The sequence below is a fragment of the Hetaerina americana genome, unplaced genomic scaffold (assembly GCF_022747635.1).
Source record: "Hetaerina americana unplaced genomic scaffold, ioHetAmer1.1.p SCAF_7, whole genome shotgun sequence".
Classification (NCBI taxonomy): Eukaryota; Metazoa; Arthropoda; class Insecta; order Odonata; family Calopterygidae; genus Hetaerina; species Hetaerina americana.
Genome location: NW_027287316.1, coordinates 3,455,304 through 3,477,026, shown reverse-complemented (window position 1 = coordinate 3,477,026; position 21,723 = coordinate 3,455,304). Strand labels below are relative to the sequence as shown.

At 43.8% G+C, this 21,723-nt stretch overlaps 1 protein-coding gene and 1 long non-coding RNA gene across 3 annotated transcripts in view; both read left to right on the top strand.

The window, feature by feature from the left end:
- LOC139696556 (uncharacterized) overlaps nt 1-7,987 on the top strand; it is a 114,319-nt gene extending 106,332 nt beyond the window's left edge. The window contains exon 3 of one of the 2 annotated variants that reach the window (XR_011702630.1): nt 7,919-7,987. This is a non-coding gene — a long non-coding RNA (uncharacterized lncRNA). The remainder of the gene's footprint in view (nt 1-7,918) is intronic. The other variant, XR_011702631.1, reaches the window with a different exon arrangement.
- Nucleotides 7,988-8,000: 13 nt separating this feature from the next.
- LOC139696494 (RNA-binding protein Musashi homolog 1-like) lies at nt 8,001-19,800 on the top strand. The gene is made up of 6 exons (XM_071595281.1): nt 8,001-8,252; nt 9,578-9,701; nt 11,148-11,492; nt 13,356-13,618; nt 14,678-14,841; nt 18,218-19,800. Exons 1-6 carry the CDS (start codon nt 8,001-8,003, stop codon nt 18,420-18,422), a joined length of 1,353 nt encoding a protein of 450 aa, XP_071451382.1. The 3' UTR covers nt 18,423-19,800.
- The last annotated feature ends 1,923 nt before the right edge of the window (nt 19,801-21,723 follow it).

The following is a 21,723-nucleotide window of genomic DNA, read 5'->3' as shown; positions in this document are numbered from 1 at the left end:
TTCTCAATCTATCCGCTAATCAAATGCACAAGTCCCCTACGAAAAATCACCAAAGTTCTTCGGTGTAAAGCCATGATCAGACCAATCCTCTCCTACGGCTCCCTCACATGCAGGAACTCAGTACATTCATGAACAAAACCCTACGTAAAATAGTCCAAGCTCCGTGGTCTGTCCGAAATACATGTATCCAATCAAATCCCTGATCTTATCTCCACCTTAATGAACTACATACTTCCTTTGCTCACTCATTAGAAAATACTCGGAATCCAGTTTTCACCGAATTATGGTCTAATGACAGAAACCCACATTTCAAACACAAGCGCCCAAAATAGCCCAGAAAACTTTTATAATGTCATTCAGGCGTCGCGGAAATAATATGGAGTTCATCAATGAGGTCAAATGCGAATAACTGGGAATATCCGGCTTCATTGAGAGTTGGCTTTTAAATCGAAAACAGGTCGTCCAAATCGCTCATCCCCTGCGCATCGATTTCATTCGCCCCCCAATTCCAAATAGTCGTTAAAAATCGAGAGGTTGTTGCGGTGAGTAAAGGAAACTTGCGTGGCCTACTTCTTACGAATTTCAGGAATCGCATTACATAATTGTAAGCCATGTAATTTACATTGACCTTATTCACAACCATCTATCTTTGTATCGCACCTTTTTTATGGGGCTTCGTTGTGTGTTGTGGGTTTGAAGTTTGACTTACAGTAATGCCGTTAAATGGAATCAACTCAAAAACAGTTGAGAATTATTTGGGTATTTTGACTTCCTTAATTCTCTAGCATCACTGTTAATTTACATCCTGAAATTCCTTGTAAGAAGTAATAATTTAGGGTGTATGAACACATTTTGGCAGTATTTTAATATCCTTAAGATCTCTCCGTAGGTTACTCAAAAATTTCATTGGTAATACTTGGGTGTACCCTTAAGTTTTCAAAAAAGATATTTATTTGGATGGCTTCAAGATGGGGACATGTGGTTCATCGGACTTCTCATATTATTTTCATTTGCTTCTCACGAAAGGAAATATGAAGTAGAGATTTACGTTAACGTCGGTGTTGTAGACTTTTCCCCTAATTATTTAACTGATTCATAGAAATATCTTGCTTAAAAATAATATTAAAACACTACAGTTTAATAGTACCTGTAGTAAATTCATTTTAATGTATTTGTCACTGACATGTTGATTCACAGCTGTCCCGAGACGATTTAAGTGTAATTGCTGATTACCATTTTGGAAGCCTGCAAATAAATAGTCAAGCTACAACGTACGCTCCCCTTAGCGTGCTACGAACTCAAGTTTACGCGTTAACTCTTCAGCGGCAGTCGACGTGGCAGTCCCGCATGGGATCGCACGCTTGTGTATTGACATCAAGCAGCGCAGCAATGTCGTGCCACGTGTCAGTTTGGTCGTCCCGTTCCCTTCAGCAGTCGAAAGACATCTGCAGAGTAGGACCCGCCGGCGAATGCAACACAGCGCCTCCTACAGTGCAGTATTGGCATTGGCGATCGCCTCGGTGACCACCGATCGTCCTGTCGAGTCCTCCTCTCCAGTGGGTTCCGCACTACGGTTTCTAGAAACTCGTAAACGCGGGTGTAAGATGTCACTCTTGCAATTTGAGATATTTTCTCCCAGCTTTCCAGATTTATCGTAATCCAAACTGCGAGAGCTCGCCTAGAATGAGGGTTTTCCAAGGGCGTGCAACCCCTCCCCTGGTCTAAATATCCACCCCCGTTTGCTCAATTCTCATGAATTTCCTCGCATCGGTTCATCACCGCCCACTCGACCACCCTCGTTGAGTCCCCCTTTTCCCTTCCCCTCTTACGCCGGGCTTTCGAGAGGGAGGGGAAATCAACCCTTTAGGCCTCTTTTCCCCGCCTCCAATCCTACACCTCCCCGAGTGGCACCCTCCTCCCTCGGACTCCATAGCGGGAAATCCCAGAGGGCTAATCCCTTGCCCTTTGCTCACCCCACTCTTCTAGCGCGCAAGATCAATTGCTTCCAAGGTTTGACCTACGAAAGTTTCCAATGGAAGTTTGTGTCGTTTTGTCTTTATGAAATGTTTATCATGCGTTCTCTGCCCTAAGGTCATATTTTTTATCGTCGAACGTTCGCTTAAATAGCCTACAATGTTTAATGCTTAAACATTATATAAACAAAAGTCATGGAAATGAAAAAACAAAACTTGACCATATTTATAGTAGATTTCGTTGAATTAGTTGTAATTTAGAACGGTGAAGTTGTAATGTGTACCAAATGGAATGTATTCCTGCCGGCCATCGCATTCCTTCTATCGTGGCCGTCTCAATTGGAATAGAAAAATTGTGGCTGGTGTCCTGGCACCATCTTCATCCAATCTTGGTTCGTGACAGCGTACGAAATGTATTTTTGGAGTAGCGAATGATAGCCTTTTCAGATGATAGGCGAGAGACACCGAACGGTTCATGAATTATTTTGGTTGGCGTGGTTCGAGGCTCCCTGGCGTGGGTGGTCCTGCGCGGCGTCGGGAGGGGGAGAGAGGGGAGTGGCCTATCGATGGGCAGCCGTGAGTGGATTATGCATGTGGGGTGGGGTGAGGTTAGGGGGGAAGCCTTGAGGGGCGTCTCGTGGCGTGGGCGGGCATAAGCGCTGCGAGTCCTCGGGAGCCCTCATATCGGCATGCGCCTGCACGGAGTGGTAGTGTCGTCGGCACCTCCCTGATCGCGCGCACCACTCGGCCTTCCTCCGGCGGCGTGAGAGCGTGGCGCCGCCATGGCGTCCGTCGGCGGCGGGCGCCTCGTGTACCTGGTGGGCGGCGTCGACGGTGTGGTGGACGACGGTAGCCAGGCCCCCCTTCCCCCCCGGTGCGTTTGCCCGCGACGACCGCGTGGATTTGCTCCTGGTGATGGATGATCCATCGCCGGCATTTCCACATGCTCGCTGTTGCGGTCGGATTCGCCTTTCCACGATCACTAAGGATTTATTTCGCTCTCACTGAAGATTTTTGCGGCATCGTCCTTTTTGTTGCTTCAGTTTCGAAATCGCAATTATTACATAGCGGAAAGAGAAAACGAGCTCTCCCGGAGTAAGTCTCACTTCGTTATAACTTCCGATCTGGTGGCCATTTTGTGGTAACTGGTTATGTAGTGGCTTTCGGTAGGCTCTTTAATCAGTCGACTAAAACCCGCTCTTAGAATAATATTGCGATTGTCCTTAAATATAACTTCTGAGGATTATGTGGTAACTCGCAAATTCTGGAATTCATGGATGTATCTTGCAATTCGGGTAGAACCTTGAATTTCAAACGGTGACCTTTCTTGTCCTCGTGCATTCTGAAGGACCGTGGTTGTCGCTGTGTGGCCAAAGGGTCGCAAGCGCCTCTCTTTTGCTGTTTGACCGGTGTTCGTTTCAGAACTTTAATTTTATCGGCATTCATTCCTTTCTTACATAATCTCCGCGATTTTTCGTGACGGTTTGAATTCCTCGATGCCAAAGTGGTGAAGGTCGACCATCTGTAGGCCAAATATCTATTTGGATATAGATTAGGATTAAAATACGTTGATATTAATTGAAAAGTGATCCCCTTCACCAGCAAATCACAGTTGTCAGTAATTTTCCGCCATTTACTGACACGAATATGTCTTCTGCTGCAAATTAAACTATAAAAACTGTAAAATGAACATTTTTAGATGAGCTGTGGTTGTAGCATTGGAGTAGGAAGGACTATGATCGAGTGATGTGTTAACTCACGTCATGGGAAAAGCCAAGATCGGCGATTGATTCCGTGTAAATAATCGAGCGAAGGTGTTTAGTGCGGAGGAGTAATATGTTTCACTTCGAGTCTCGTGAAAGCTATTGAGGTCTCCCGCGAGGAGACTGAAAAACGAAGGAATTGTTCTCATCGGAAGACTTGGTAATGTGTAACTCATTACTATTTCTCGCGTCTCGGCCTAAGAGGTGTGGGGTTCGTCTTTGCATGAGGGCTTCTTCGCCCCCCCCCCTCTGCCCTCGGAACCGCCCCCCCCCCGTGGGGCGCGGTAAGCCGGCTCTTCAAAGCCTTCGCTCCCGTGTGGCTTCTCCTTCCTCCCTTCTTTCTCCCGAGTGGGGGAGAGGGGGAGCGGGAGAAGGCACCATCGCCGTGGCCCGGCCGCGGAAGGCGCGTGCCGATTCTCCCCGCGTGTGCGTGTGACGGATGGGGTGGCAGTCGTTAAATGATGGCCCTGGAACCCGTCTGAGGAGTAAACGTCGACCTCGCTCTTTATTTGATTACCCAGTAGTACAACAACAACAACAATGGGTTGAAATATTGTTCGCAAAAAGTAGTTAGTTCGAGTACTTACTGTATGTCGAGCTTGTAGCAGGCGTAGACGGAGGCTGCGGCGACTCCCGCGATTAGCGATCCGAGGATGCCAACGATGGGAATCACCTGGAATGGGGTAAGAAGAAAGGCTTGCTTAAATCTTAGGGATTCGGGCATTGAAATGAAATTTAGGAGGAAATGAGCTGGGAAGGTCTGGAAAGAAAAGTTGTGCGTGGATTTGAGAATGGTATTTTGGTTTTGTGATTTATAAGATTTACATGATTTCTCCAATTAATCTCTTACTTAAAGTGGAGTTATTGATAGGACATAATGCACTCGGCGCCGTTCGGTGCGTATGTTTCTTCGCCAGAGACGGCACTCGGGAGTGAATGAAAGAACACGACGGTCTTCCTGTGTCTTATCGCATACTGCGAATGGTGACGACTTATTTGTCGAATGAGTAACCGTTTCTGAACGCGTCGAAATTGTTTTTTGTCGACAACTGTCATTTTCGTCACCTACTTTTAGTTCCGTTTTATGAGTCCTTATGCCGTCGATCACTATCTATTACGATTACTATATTATTACGATCAAAATCACTGACAAGATTTGTTGCTGTGACATTTTCTTTTGATCATGGCAATATTCGAAGTAATATATTTTTAGTAATATAATGTCTACTCTCTGGCTGTTGTGGCCAGTGATTGTTTTTATTTTATTGTCATAGCACCCTGCAAGCCACCGCTAGGGTGTGTGGCTGAGGTTGGTTGCGCAACATAGTTATTTTGATCCAAAAACTACCCGCTCCGAGCGCGGTCGGACTGTTTATCTGATCCCTAATCTTTCGAGGGAAAAATGGCATCTTAAATCTGTTCTATACTTCTTCTATCTTATTCCAGTGTGTTTTCATAAAAGGCGATTAATTTCGAGAGTTTGTTTGTCCATGTAAGTCACTTTTTGTTGTTACTGGTCGTTGATCTATTTCTTTGACCCCGATTGTTGCAGTATCGTTTCTTTAGTTCGCAATTATTTGCGAGCACGATTTACGCTGATGCGATATCCCCCTCGTTTGAAAGGATAAGGAAATAGTGGAGCAGCGGATTTGGGTGGGATGTATTCTTATGCCAAGGGTTTGCCATTCGGCGCTGTGTAGGATAGCTGCTTTTATTTTCGATGTAAAAACACATTTACGGAGCTCAATTGAAAAAAATATTGACTGAGCAAATCGGATGAGCAATTTCCATAAAGTGGCACCTGAGACATTGAAGCGTGGCTCCTTGGTGCGTCGTTGCGAGTGTTGCCGGACCGAGTAAAATATTATTAGAAGTGCTGGAGGACGTCTCGGATAATTATTAGAATTAGACGCTTATTAGCTTTTCACTTCTTCTCTCTGCCGTGAGAGCAATTCATATTTCTCGAATTAATTGGAGGTTTCTCATTTAGTTGTTTCGATTCTATTCACAATGGGTAGCGGTGAAATCACTTTAGAATCCTTCTAAGAGTAGGGCCGCCACATCTGCGTAACCATTCTTGTTTGTCATATTCGGAATTTCAACGCCTTTGAACTACTTTTATTTCTCAACCGTTGGTATTTTTATTGCTAGATTTAATTGCTACTGTAACTAGTGTTTTTACATTAAACATTCTATCCTATTATAATTATTATACATATTATTATAATTGCGTAATCGTTCTCTTCCACTTTCTTCATCCTTGAGTAATAAAAATAGCAGTGTTAGTTCTTGATTCACTTAAGTGTCCTGCCAGTCACCACGAGGGTGTGTGGCAGGGGGTGAATACGCCAGAATAATTTTGACCCGAACGTGATCCTACCGCGGTCGAACAATGTTATCTGATCGTTTTTGGGAAAATGACCCTTAATCTGTCAAATTTTATTGACTTGATCTCTCATACCGGAGGTCGATGGAGGTAATAATATATTTTCGACATCATTGCTATGGAGACGTCCTTCCAATTTATGCAAGAGATTTAATCTGTAATTTAACCTCCGCTCCGCGAGTGATTCCCAGCCTAGCTGCTTTAATATTTTGGATACGCTTCTAAGTTTATCATGACAACTTTTTGCAAATCTAGATCCTCCTCTACGCTGCACGCGATCCGATTCGGCAATCAGTACAACTTCGTGAGGATCCCATACATATACCAGCAGCATATTCTAAATGAGGGGTCTGACCAGCGAAAGATAACTCTCGTCTTTGACGTTTTGCTCACATTTACCCAGTGTTCTTCTAATAAATCTTAATTTTCTCTCATCATGTCCACATACTCCCCGTATGTGTGCTTTTCACCCAGGAGAGGTCGTGAGTGAGGGCAACGAAGGGTGGGATGTGCCCCACCCTCTCCCAAGTCAAAATATCTAGATTTAGCTAATTTCATTTTGTGTAGTTTTTTTAAGTGGACTGGTATTGTGCGAATTAGAAGGTATTATGAGGTTCAATCACGAACCGAACGGTGTATTGATTCATTGAGGTGAATCTTCCCCCAGTGTGGTGATATTGTACAGGTTCACCTGTTGTCAACCAATATCGCGCGTCTTCTTCACATGCGAACGACGCGCTCTGGTGAATTGTGACCCGGTCAAGGGGAGTGAGTTGTTTAACTTCTTTTCTTCGTGTTTGTGTGCTCCTCAACTTGTGACTGCCAAAGTTACTCTTCTCATTTTTTTAGATTTTCCAATGAAAGGTGCTTTCAAGCCACAAGGTAAAATTGAATAAACGAGTGGTCCACCCCAAAATGGTTCGCGGAGAACCTGAATCCTAATATACGCGACTCATTAATTCTGGATTAAGTGGTGTGTACTTGTACTTGGTGGTCGCATCTTGTGGTTGAGCTAGTATTTTCAAAGAATCCAATCGTGATAAAATCGCGAATTCACATCGAATTTTTACTCGCTTTTATTCAATTGATTTTTGTGATATGAAGCAATGAGATTCCACTCCTGACGTTCCTTTGACTTTAAATTTCGCGTAGTCCGCTCAGGATAAGCTGAGGAACAGTAGTTAACTGCGCATGTGCGGCCAATGCATTTGGGATTTGGGGCACTCGGGCTCAAGTGCCTGCGAGATGCACCTCGAGTTCGAATGTCATCTAATTTACACGTGCCCTTCCCAACTTTTCCCCTCCCCTGCAACCATTCCCCCCTCCACGTAGAGTCATCGGCCGGAGTAGCGCGAATAGACTCGAATGTATTCCAGATGGCAATAAAAGATGAAATCAAAATTCAGTGGATTCAGAAATAGAAAAGCGACCTTGCGGAAGTTAATGTCCTCGTATGATCCGAGCGAACACAATGTTCCGTTTCCAGACAAACTCACTTCGCTGTCCGTTCTCGCGCCAATGTCCGTCGTTCTGCTTGACCGATGAACAAATCGCTTCGACTCCTCCAGCAACAGCGGAGTCGCGAAGGAGGCGACAAGGGACTGACTCCCTGGAGTGTGGTTTGTCCTCGCTCTCTGGGGTCGCGGTCACTGCGTGCCAGTGATTTCGCGGTGGGTGGTCGGTCGGGGTGGGATTCGACCTCGAATCCTCGTGCGCCCGTAGTTCGTCGGTTCGAATCCGTCGGCATGCCCTCGAGGACGCGAGTGACTGACGCCCTTTTTGTCTTTCTCGTGCAGACTGGTGATGGAGGCAAACGGCAGCGGCGGTGGCGGGGGGTCGGGCGACAACTCGTCGTCCGGCGTGGGCCAGGGGGGCGCCATGAACGGGGGCGGGGGCGGCCTGATGCAGCCGGTGGGCGCGAACGGGGCGGCGGCGGGGGGTGCGGCCGGCAACGGCGGCGGCTCCTCCTCGTCGGGCAGGTCGACGCCCAGCACGGGCACGGATCCCGCGCCCGGCAAGCTGTTCGTGGGCGGTCTCAGCTGGCAGACGACAGCCGAGAAGCTGCGCGAGTACTTCGGCATCTACGGCGCCGTCACCGACGTGCTCGTCATGAAGGACCCCGTCACGCAGGTGAGAGCGACCGGCGACCCTTGATCGCCCCGTTCCCCCTGGTGGGAATACTCACAGGCTGTGCTGGGTTCGTGGTCGGCATTTTTCGCTCTCTTCCATGCTTTCGTTTTCTTCTATGCCCGGCGCTCTGGGCGAATGAATCAGCGCAATGTTAGGAAACTGCAGCAATCAAGGCGCTTTTGCTGCCTCTCCTTGGGGGCGTCTCTTAGTTCCTAGCCTGTGTGTCCCCACCCTAAGGTTCCGAGTTCCAATCCCATTGAAATCGGTTTTTTCCAATAATGGTACGTTTGACATTTATAGTCTGCCTTCATTATATTGCTCAACAATTTAAAACGGTTCAAAATGGTAATCTTACAGATATGCTATTTTAAAACATATATTGAGCATCTACAACAGTTAATTCCAGTAAAAGGAGCATAAAAGCAGACGAAATAATTTTGTAATCTTGCTGGCTTCGTCAGCCTCTATTTGAAGGCATCAATCACAATTTTTGAGTGGGTGGAAATTCTTTTGAAGGGCCTGTATTAGTTGGCAATTTGGGTTTTCTTCATCCTACTAATAATAGGTATTGCATGACAGAAGAGTATATTGAATGTGACACCCGTGTAAGAAATTTAAAAATTACTGAAAGAAATCACATAAGCATCAAAGAAGCCTTTCAAAAGTGGAACACTATTATGATAGATGGTGTGTTCAGCATGGCTAGCAGCCTTGCGCATTCTTTCTTGTGAATTTCTGAGTTCAGCTGCAAGTAGGGACATGGAATTCAGATTTCATGGATGTCAGATTTGTGGTTGGGAAATGTGAAAATGATGTACCTCTCCTAGGTCATATGATATGCAGGAGAATCGTGTAAAATGGGGGTTTTAAGATTGATTTTTAAGAAACTTTTATTGGTTTCCTTTGGAGAGTGGAACATATTTTTTGGTATTGTGGGTGAATGTTCAAGCTGATTGAAAATTTGCATTTGGTCAAGTTTCAGAATTATTTCTCTTATTTCATCATTCTAAAAATCCAAGTTAAAAGAAATGGAATCCAAGTATTCTACTTGTGACCAAAGAGATTTTGTGAAAAGAGATCCCACAGTAGAAATTAAATTTTTTCATAAGGGGAACTTGATATTAAAATTAGTACTTGAAGTAGAATTTTAATACATGCTTGTGCAATGTTTGTTTATGGGTATGCGGTGATTTGAAAACATATGAAAAGGTAAAAACTGCAAAAAATGTACGTGGAGCTAAGTTGCTTGTGATCGTCAAATGATTAATTGGATGGAATTGTTAATGTCAATGGACTCTGATGGTTTTTTCTTGTTGCTATTGCAGAGGAGTCGAGGGTTTGGCTTCATCACATTTTCTGACCCAGCCAGCGTGGAGAAAGTGTTGAAAGTGCCTTTGCACCAGCTGGATGGGAAGAAGATTGACCCCAAGCATGCCACGCCTAAGAATGGTTTGTCATTTGTTTTGTGTTGATTTCACTACTGCGTATTCGGCTTAAATTATGTCTCCCATGAGTTTGTCATTTTTTGTTGGTTAAATGGATTCGTAAACAGACCAAAAACAATGTGATTTGTAATGTAATAGTCAGGATATTTTACAAAATGCAGGCTATTTCAACTTTCTAACTTCCATTAACTGGAGCTCATCATCCCAGCATTAAACAATCCTTAGTTTCTCACTCTTAAAATCTTCCCTTGACCTTCAATTGCAGCCTTTAATGATGAAATGCAATTGATGTGGACTCTTATAAGACTTGTGATGATGATGGGCGAAAAGAGGAATTGAACTCTGCCCACGGAAGGGGTGGGTGTTTTGTTTAACGGATATGGCCTCCCTACTCTGATGCTTGATTTTTACACATCATAGGTCATGTGATGAAGTGGCATCTATCAATGGAACCTTCAGCTGTTGACTGCTTTTATTACTTTTCGTATTTCATCTGATTGAACTCGCAATTGAAAGCGTCATAACCCACTATTCTAGAGAGAAAAGTTGCCTTTAAAGTTAGCTTATTTTTTCATCAGTTTGTTCATTCTCTGGCAACTGTAAGTAGTCCCACGTGGGAATGAATAAATGATTAATAACAGATTTACACTTTATTTTATACAGGTCACTTTTTTGAATTCTTAGAAAATAAAATTTGAACCTTTTTTTAAGTGTCAGACATTTGGAGAGAACCTAGAATTGTATTATAATTTCATCATTTGACGTTAACTAGCCATCTTGGTAGGGTCACCAGCTAAATTTTAGCCCGGGACCATAAACTGGGAATGAATTTCAAGCAAATATTCTATGAAATGACTGCCGTGATGGCAGAGATAAGTTCACACACTTTTAAATTGACTTGTACTGCTGAGAAATGGCCCTGAAGTGTCACAACATTGTTTCAAGGTAAAGGTGCCACAAGCGATTCCCCTCAGAATTGATTAGGTTTTAATTCTCCTGTCGTAAATTACCCATGGTTCTGGTGCTTTCCTGGTGTATTTGCTTGATGAAATTTTCTAGGGCCTTGCACTGGGTCAGGGGTTCCATATTTGCCGATGTTTGGATGCTCAACTTGTGCATCATCCTCGGGGTAAATGTAGATCATGAATTGATGATGATCTGCATCTACACTGAGGACGATGCACGAGTTGAGCATCGAAACATCGGCCAATGTGGAACCCCTTACCGGGTAGAAGGCCCAAGAAAACTTCATCAATACATTACCCATATTTTGGAAAACATTTGAATGCATAATTATGGGATATAAAGAGGAAACATGACAAGGAAAATATAAAAAATATGCGGATTAAGAAAGTACATGATGGAATCTTGATTTTTCATGTATGAGTAGTCCTCTCGGAGAAAGCATAAGTTAGGCCCTCCTGATCAATATGTTAATTGTCATGTCCAGGCAAGAATGGTTCTGTGGCAGGTGGTGCCAGTGGGTCGGCGGTGGCGACCCTGGGCAACGCCCGGACCAAGAAGATATTTGTGGGTGGAGTGAGCCAGGAGACGACGGTGGAGGAGGTTCGTGCCTACTTTGGGCAGTTTGGGCGCGTGGAGGAGGCGGTGATGCTGATGGATCAGCAGACGAGGCGCCACCGCGGCTTTGGCTTTGTCACCTTTGACTCCGAGGAGGTGGTGGAACGCGTTTGCGACATCCACTTCCACACGCTCAAGAATAAGAAGGTGGAGTGCAAGAGGGCACAGCCCAAGGAAGCATCATCGGCTGCGCTGGTGGCCACCTCTTCCCTTGGTGAGTGGTGCCCTCTCAAATGATTGATGGGAAATGATGTAAACGGGGATGTGCTATCCTCGCATGGTTTAGAATATTTGTTGTTAGTTGCATTGGAATGTTTTGGAGGAGTAAGTGTTCTCAAATAAACGTAGCTGTTTTATCAAGGCTGAACTTTAAGAACCATATTATGGTTTATACTTAACATTTTGATACAGATGTCTACCAATCACTGTGAAAAGATTGCGCAGGGAAATCATTTTGATGGATATACGGATATAATTACAATTAAACCCTGCTGTACAAAAACTTTCTATGTAGGAGCAGGTTCTGCATTTGCTTGCATGTGGGATGCACTTTACCCTTCTGAATATGGCCAAATTAAGGGTTGCCACTCGTCCAATTTATAAGTTGTGATTTGTTCTTCTGGTTTATATTAATACACAATTTTATGTATTGTATTGAATTTTGTCTTTTTGCGAGAGAGTGGTTTCAGATGAATCTGATATAACTGTTCTGTGGTAGTTATGAGTTTCATGATAAATATTTTTGTTTCACTAGTGTTTCATGGCTTCAGTAATGATTCCCCAAATGTGTGCATGTATTTGTTATTCAATGAGGAAAAGGCTAATGAAATCATGTGTTCATGCTTTGGATGTGATGACTGCTGCTCTAAGCTAAGCCCCCTTGTGGTGTTCAACGGCAATGAATCTGCATTTTTCATGACTAAATAAGCTTCAGTGAAGCACTCTCTGACCTTTCAACGAGTAGGAGTGATTGCTAATTACAGAGACATCCCTAATTAACTAGAATATCACAAAAAAGTCTCTGGAATATGGAAAAAATTATTGAGGTCCAGATATTTACAATGAAACAAAAAAATTGAATTTACCAAAAAGGAAACTGGATGAGGCAGAAATGAATTAGTGGGTTCAAGGTGAGCGATGAATAGGAACTAGGTTGCAAAATTCTCTAGTTACATTTTTATGTGCATAAGAAACCATGAAACTAGTGCAATAAATCATGATTAAAAGTAGAACTTAATACTATTTTTCTTAAAAACGTGTATGAAAATTGGGTGTATCTTATATGCTGGTGCATCCTATATGCCAGCAAACATGGTTTTCCTGTTTAAATGCATGAATGGCCATGATGAAAGGTCAACACCGATAACCTGCATTTGCATGGGCAGTCATTTTTCTGTTCTTCTAAGATTCCATAATTTAGCATCTCTATGCTGCAATACTCATCATCGCTATCTCTGTGTCAGTTCTGCTGTTTTTGCAGCTTTGAGAGGAAAGTGACGTCGAGGAGAGTACAGCGGAGCACGATTCAGGCATAGAAAATACCATTGCAGTGATGCAAATCAATGTTGGACATAATAAAAATGGAAAACGGTTTTTGTCTATCCGAATTGGTTTAGCATAGTGTTATCAGGTGGTAATTATATATGCAGGTACAATTTAGCAATAGAGATCATGAGTTCATCCTATGGAATCAACCAAGGTCTAGATTTGCTTGCTCTCAATCCAGGCATGTTGCACGAGTCGTACCGGGATGTGAGTGATGTCTGGGTTAGAATTATTTGACCGTTTCTTGGGCATGGAGAGTCCAAAGACGTATGAGATTTCCGTTCACGTTTACCTGGCGACTGGTCGGAAAGAGGATGCGCGAAATATCTAAGTGAACACATTGCCAGCCTCCGTGATATTTTAATTGATTTCAGTGCACGAATGTGCCCTTTGCTTAGAGCAGAGCAGTGTCCTCCTCTCTGGAGTCGAGTGCCTCTGGCGTTTGAAGAGCGCTAGTGGAGAGTCGAGACTTGAAGCGTTTGAAGTGCAGTCGTCGTTTGTTGAATCCCTCTCTCTTTCCATTGCATTGCAGCGACCTCGGCTGCGGCGGCAGCGGCTGCGGCGGCCGCGGCGGCGGCGGCCCTGAACCCGGCGCACCACCACCATCACCACACGGCCCTGCACCTATCCCACCTGCAGCTGGGTGTGTCGCCACATGCCCACCAGGTGGCAGGCAAGAGGGCGGTGGGTGCCATTGGTGGCGTGGGTGCCGTTCAGCCGACGTCGACGGGTGCGCCATCGAATGCTCAGCAGCTGGCCGTGGCCACCTCGGCCCATGCGCACCTCGCAGCTCAGGCGAGTATGCTCCCTTTGGTCCCGTGCGCCGCCCCCAGGGGCGTTGTTCCTTCCGTGCAGGGTGTGTGGGGGTGTTTGTTTGGCGGAGGGTTGGGGTTTTGCATCTCTGCTGGCCTCATCGGCAGGGAATGAATGATGACATTCAAAGTCCAGTGCGCCCTCCCTTTATGATGTCGATCCATTCTTCAGGGGCAGCTGTGAAATGAAGTCAATGTAACCCAACATTCATTTCCTGTAATTTATTGCAGTTGTTCTATTAAATTCTAAAAATCTTTTTCTTGGTCTATTTAGAATAATAAGTTGAAACTCGTTTGGGAAAATAGCTTCATGTTCATTCTTATAGTGATTTCTGGGTACTTAATTGATAAAGTAATTTGTAAATACATAATAATAACTACATTTTGATGGTTGCATAAAATGTGTTATTATTCTGTTGGCACTGCAGCAAACTGCCCGCCTAGCCAAGCTAAGATGAACTTTCTTCATATCTATTGGAAATTGGAGGATGGCAGGCTGGAATTTGATACGAGTAATCCCTGCCCTCCTCCGGCTTCCTACTAATCTTCTGGCTCCAAACATAATAATTCTTGAAATGCTCTCAAATTGAAGCATCAAAAAAAGCTGACAAACTTCAAAATGTAAATAAATTCCAACTTGGGACTTGTTGGGATTGACTGTTGAGAAGAGCATACCTCTCCACTTAACCCACCACTCGTGGGCGATGGCCAGCGTCTCCACCCCGGGTGAGGTGTTGCACTGCAGTGAGAATGCAGACGTTTGCGAAATAACCCACAAATGGAAATAAAATGGCAAAATAATTTCAGTTCCGAGTTGTTCTTTGAAATATACTCTGAGATGTTTCCTGAAAAATAACTCAAGCCTGTGGTGATCCTTTAGAGGGAACAGAGGTGATGTTTAACAGGTTGGGGGTGGAATTATTGGAATGTGTGCCCAGCGAAATTGAGAGACCGGCTAGGCTTTGAGGGAAAATTGATGGAGTTTCTAAATTTTGCCGTTGAGCTTTCTGTTTTTGCTAAATGTCTTGGGCACTACTTGCAGGTTCAAGCAGCTGCTCAACTGGCTGCCGTTCAACAGGCCTATGGAAAGTTCTTTGGCACAGGAGCAACGGCTGGTGGCACTGGGGGCTCTGGGGCTGCTCAGGCCGGCACAGGAGGCGGTGGGGGAGCTGCTGCCTCTCCTTATGCCAGCCTTGCCAGCTATCGGTGAGTGTTGCATGGAATCCAAATAATGGGTGGTCACTGCGATGGTTTCTGGTGCGCCCATTCCTCCACTGGACTGACGTAATGCCGAACCATGATTTCACTGGGTTGGGGTGTGATGAGTGGGTGATATGTGGGGTGGTGCCATGTGTTCTTGACGGCAGATTCCATCCTCCTATTATTTCTTAATTGTTCTTCTGCTGCAGTTGGAGTTGTTGCTTATTCTGTGTATCACTATGTTTTATGAAGAATTTATTGATTCATCTTCATTGTAATTATGGCTATTTGTGTAGATTGTGCTATACTGTTCCCATGTGCCTCGTCCCTTAAGTTGGTACGAAGAGGAATTCAAATTGTAGATCCAATTATATGCACATGTCTACTAATTTGTAGATGTATGGACCAGGTATCAGAAAGCCCTTCAATCGTTTGTTACCCATTATTTGACTGAAATCTTGCTAATGATTTATAGTTCACCAATCCTACAAAATTGTAACAGATTTTCCACTGTATGCAGCATACTCCCCCTGGTATTTCCCACACTTTCCACTGATGCATTCACCGAGACTGCGGGGGGGGGGGGATGTATGTTATCCAGATGGGTAAGCTATTAATGATTCTAATGAAAGTTATAAGCTCTGGTGTTTCTAGTGTTTAATGAGAGTAAGTAGATATACTTTGTGCGAATGATTTGGTAAAAAATTAATTGGTTGGGTGAAATAACCAGTAGTGAAATTTTGAATCCTCATCATCTTGGAGTTGGAAATCGTTGGATTAGTCTGACCCGAGGCCTTCACAGCCTCTTTTCTGAGCCTTTATTTTCATTTCCACCTAAGATGATGATCATGCATGGTTTCTCACTGGCTCCAGATATTGTAGCGATGGATACACTTTCTTCATATGTTCCCTACAACTCATTTTTGGTTAGGCTCTTACTCTTCTATAAATGCCTGATTATCTGTGCTTTACTTTTCTAATAATGGTTCTTTGATAATGCCTCCTCCTGCCTTACTCTTTGAAATGCCTTTTAACATGCGACTCAGCTGGACCGATGTTTCCAACCTGTCAATAATGCCCAGCTTTCAAGGCACTCTTTCAAGTCTTCTTCCTCTGGGGTCATGAGCTAATGCTTCTCTATGACAACCTTTTTGTAGTTTCTTCTTCAATTTAATGCGAGCATTTTTTGCTGGCAAAAGCTGAGTTTCTTTTTTTTCTTTTTGTAAAAGTATTAGAATACTAGCAATATGGTTCGAATGATGGTCTAGAACAAGAATTCAGAGGGATTATGTGCTATAATTACAGCAAGTGGCTCATCATCATCCATTGTTAACCTTTTGGCTTTTGCATTCAATATGTGTGGGTAAGTTTGCGTTGGCCAGGCTGGCTGCCTGAAATTGTGCAGCTAGTCTGGGGGAACCAGAAGGGAAGTCGTACAAAATTTATCCTAAGAATTGAGTATCTCTATCATCAGTAATTGAAATTAGGACATTTAATTAAATGCCTATGTAATCCTTGGCTGTAAAATGAAGGCCACTTCAGAATATTAACAATTTTAGGGGAGGTTAGTAAGCAGTGGGATTAAACCAGTAACTAATGCAGTTGGTGAGTGCTTACAAAAAATCCTTCAAAATAGAGTGTAATCCTTCCAAGCAATGGCAGTCCTGAATGGAGCTGCTCCCTCAATAATCCAGAGTTAACGATTTGCTGGGAAGAGGATTGTTTGTGTCTCGTTTGTGTCCTTGCATTGAATGAAGAATGGTTGCAATGGCGATAAGAGGGAATGCCCGTTCCGCCCCCACGCCTCATTCTGTCCCCCCCTCGAGTTCTTTGCCTCCCCTCGCCCCTGGGAACAACGGGAGTCCCATGTTGGTTGGCAACTGTGCTGACTTGCCGAGGACTTGGAGTGTTTCTTGGACATGTCTTACTCTGTCCGAATTTTGCGTGGAATTTAGGAATCGAAATAACCTGATCCTTTGCATTGAATCTGCCAAATTGAAAATGTAGAAGCCGGTTAATATTTTGATGGAGTGGAACCTCATACAATGAGCATAATTTTCATGATCTTTCTTCAAAAGGGAAACACTCATTCAGTGAAACAATTATTTGCAGAAATTCATTAAAAATATGATAATGCATTCCATGCTGAAAAAATGTGCAAAGTTTATTAAAAAAATTCTGCAATGTTTAGGACTGCTGATCATGTTTATCTTTTAATATCTTTAAGCTGCCTTTGACTCGGAGCTGGCTGCTTCAGCATGCCTCACCACGCCGTGGATTTAGGTTGCACTCGTAAATTTCTAGAACCATGCAGAGTTCCTCTTAAATGTTAGTTTGGCCATTGATGATCCTGGAATCTTAATAACATGGTCAATGAAAATGACTTTCCTCTTCTCCCAAATTATATTCTCGCTAATGGTATCACATTGGAATTGCTTTTTGTTTATCTATATGAGAAGCAGACTTTCGACACCATTGGGAATACATGCCCGTTGCATAGATATTCTTTTCACTCGCTTTGAAGCATCCATCGCTTTAATTTTGTCCTTCAAGAAAATGCAGATCATTGATGTCGACCGATTGTTGTCGTGCCTACTGAATCAACTGCGCTCACACCCCATCACCAACTTAAGTGATTTTCCTTTTCATTCCTACTGTTGTTTAATTCTCATATGGTATATAATAAATGTGAAACTCCAATAGCCGTAAACAGTTTTCAATCAAAACTGTTTACGGCTATTGGAGTTTCACATTTATTATATATTACTAGCCGTAAGAGCTCATTCCTATCAATATGGTATTCTTATGCAATGGATTTTTCTTTGGGTTCATTTCGGCCAAAATATGAATATGGATTGAGACTTCATGCACTCCATAATTGTCAACCACAGCTGGCATTCTTAAGCAATTTGACCAAACTTGTGTGGATTTACAAAATAAAAAGCAATGGTTTTCATTGTGGTATCAAGGGTGTCATCTTTACAAGGACAATAGCATGAATTTGATTGTTGTATTTAATAATAATCAGGCTGCCAAGCTTTTCCCAATCATAAGCCACTGCATAAAGTAGAGAACTAGTCTCAAACAGAAATATAATGGAGGAGAGTTGACTGAATGTGATGTTGAGCTCATTATTTGATTTCTCATGCCCTTGATCAGTTTTCCTTCCGTATAATATCTAGCTTTCATGTTATAAATATCCTGTTCTTCTTTTCTTTGGGATTTGATGTCAATGTTATCATATTTAGGTAGAAACAACTTTTCCTGAATTATATTTCCAATAGCATAGCTTAATCACGTTTTGGCTCTTTGATGTTGATTCCCACGTCCCTCTGTGAAGTGACAAATGCCTCTTGCCTCACTCGCTCTCTTCCTCCTCAAGGTATACACCATATCCAATGCCTACGCTGACGGGAAACCCCCTGGGGCCTCCAGGACCCCCGGGGACCCCGCATCACCATCCTCTGGCTGCAGCAGCCGCTGCAGCGGCAAGCCCATACCAAGGCTACTCGCTCACCAATGTGGACATGTCGAGCTTCCAAGGCGTGGACTGGGGCTCGATGTACGGCATGGGCATGTACGTTTAAGTCGTGGTTTGGGAGGGGGACACGCCGTTCGGCTGAGGATGACGACATCTGAGGACCAAAAGGATGAGAAGCAGGAGGATGAGAATGGGTTGGCATTGTTGCTGAGTAGGGCCTTGGAGGGAAAAGAGGTGCTGATTGGGGGGGGGAGTCGGCGGCGAGGGAGGGTGTGGTGGCCCCGAAAGCTGTGCCTCTTGGCTTCCATCTTGCCACCCACCACACCCCCTCCCACTCCTCCACACCAAGTACAGTGATAATGAGGGAGAATGGCTATGACCAAGAATATGTAATAATAATATTAATAATTCTCTGACCAATGCTGCCTCTGAGAAATTGAATCGTCGAAATTTTCCCCCTTCCCTCTAGTTTGGACCCCTCGAAACACCCCCTCACCTCCCCCTGCCCCCCTCTACGTTGTCCGAATCCCCCGTGGTCGCTGTAGCGGTCCCTTAGTCCCATTGGTGGGTTTCGCTCCACCAAAGTTTCCTTTAGTTTTTGTTCCTCTTTGTCCCCCAGTCCCAAAATGATGAGAAGGTCATCTCAAATAGCATAGTTGCGTCTTGTGCATGTTTTGGTGCGTGCATGAGTGTGGCTGCATGTTTCCAGAGTGTGTGTGTGTGTGTGTGTCTTGTAGCTGTAAAATTTTATCTGAGTTTTTACCTGTAGTTGTTTTTGTTTAATTCGTGGGTCATACATATGTAAAGCGAAAACATAAGCATTTCACAGGGCACACAAACACGTGTGTGGGTGTGTATGTGTGCATGAATGTGTTTTAATACACGCATGCATTAATACACAGACGTACACAATACACAAAGATACACAAATGGCATGGGCAACAAGTTTCCACCTTGCGCAGTCGTAACGGTTTGGCTTAATTGTTGAAATCTTAGTAGGCAGTTGGCGGTACCCTTTGATTCATTGATAATTTATTTATTCTGGAGGGAAACAAAATTATTGCATATGCATACTCCATGGTTTCAAAAGTCAAGGTCAGATCTCATATTCTGGTCATTTTTGTTAGTTTTTTGTGGTTTTTGTCAACACTTTCCCTTATCAATTGTCATTTGTATGTGTGTGTGTATATATATTGTGTGTGTGTTTATGTACATGTACACAGTAGCACCCACAAGCATACATATGCATACATACGCATACATACACATGCACACATGCACTAATATATGTGTGTGTGTGTGTGTGTTAAACATGAAAGAGAGAGAGAGGTTTGTTTATTAATGTTCGGGGAAACAAGTTTGAATGTCCATGAACAAACCCACCACCTCTTGGACACTGGTAGCATTTAGCAATAACTCGCAATAAACAGTATTAAAGATGTGTGTACAAGTGACAATTAAAAAGACTAGAATGAAATGCTCTAGTTTGTGGTGTTTGCATGCCTCCTCTGCCCTGCTTGAGTGCCCTCTACCCTCGGCTCGGGATTGTGGGTGGCCCTTAAGTCGTCTTCCATTGGCTGCTATCTTTCGTCCAGCAATCCGCTGGATGTGCTGCCCCCTCTCTTTCCTCCTCAAATAATGTGCCTGTTCATCATTGCCCTTTGACAGTACTTAAAGCGAAAGGCGAGGCGCCCATTTGATGGCCCCCGCCCTCCCTCCCGACTCGTGTGTGCAGCGGTGCACGTTGGAAGTCTCGGTGCGGGGGCGCCCATGCATCGGTGGGGGTTGGCGTGGCACACCCGTGGGTGGGGGCGAGAGAGAGGAGAGGTTTGCGGGCACGTCTCTGCGTGGCCACTCTTGTGTGGGAGCGCGTGTGTTTATGAATATATATATATATATATATATATATATATATATATATATATATATATATATATATATATATATATATATATCTCTCGTGGGCTGAGGTGTGTCACTGGTGTGGTGGCAATCTTGCTCGGCCTCGCTCGATTTTGACAACGTTTGTTGTTATTTTTTACTATTTACTCTTTAAAAAGTATTACATTCATGGATCTCATGGTGGGAAAAAAATCCTAGCGTGTGTTTTGATGGGTTTCTCTGTGCCACGGAAAGTGATGGCTCAAAGCGAGGAGGGCGTTTGTTTGTTTGTTGTCTTTGGGTGGCGTGAGTTTAGTGTGTGCAGCCCGGGTGTGATTTCCTTGCATCCCCCCACTCCCCCTCCCATCCCCCCAGAAAACCTCCTATTGATATTTTTGACTGTTTTCCCTCGGGAGTTGGGAGATGGAAACATTCTCGGGGGCACGGATGCCAAGTGGGCATCGGCTTGCATCATCATTTTGAAGCTCTCTATGAACAAGTAATTTATTTCAATGGATTTTTCAGAAGCAGCTCCTGGAAAGCTCAATGCCGTTGTGATAATAGGGGGGACTAGATCTGGAGAAATTTTTTTATTGAATACAGGTGAAGTGGGAGAGTAGATATAATTTTGGTGCCCCAGGTAGGATTTGACACTTCTAGTCAGGAGTAACTTTTTTGTGTGATTTATTGTCCTCGTTCTGATCTCTTCCACTAGTGAATTGTACAGTCTTTTTTTTTAAGTTGTGGTGCATCTTTAATAATATCCCCTGGTCCTATTTATGCTCATCTTTAGATTGGTTCGTTTCCCCTTCACCTATCGAGAGGAGAGAGTTAAAGAAATTGAACGTGCTCTTTTCTCCGTTCCGCAGCTGAAGAGTGATTATCCTCAGTTCATGTATGTTGTGCATTTCATACATTCCACAGTTATTTGTCACTTAACGGGAGGATAAAATTAATGCCATTTTTGATCATTTTCCTATGAATATAGATGCCTGTCTGGGCTGGTACTTGTTTGTGTTCCAGTTTTGTTCCTCTAATTTAAAGAAATATTTAATATTTAGAATTAAGATTATTTAGTGTTTGGCATGTGCATGCCCCCTGTGAGATTCATAAAAGCACTAAAGGGATTGTGAAAGCTCTTTCATGGCAGCTGAACAAGTCGTTGCAAGTGAGCATTATTATGTTGTCAATTGTGTCACAGTTTGTATCACATGAGATGATGTGGTGACAATTTAGTATTTATTTATTACTTTTTGTTTTTGAACTCTTGAGTGTTGCCACTTTGGTTTCCTTTGAATCAAAACATGGCATTTTATGCCTCGAGGTTCTGCTCCTACTTTCCCGTCAACCTTCAACCCGCCTTCCCCCGTTCCCAACCATTCTGGGTAAGTCCACTGTCGGCCTGCTCGTTACTTGGGCAGCAGGGTTTTATGGCTAGGGATGTACCCTTCTCACCCGAACCATGAGTTTTGCCACCAGTTGTGGGAACACCATGGTTTTCGGCCGCCGGTGTTATAAAGAGTCTA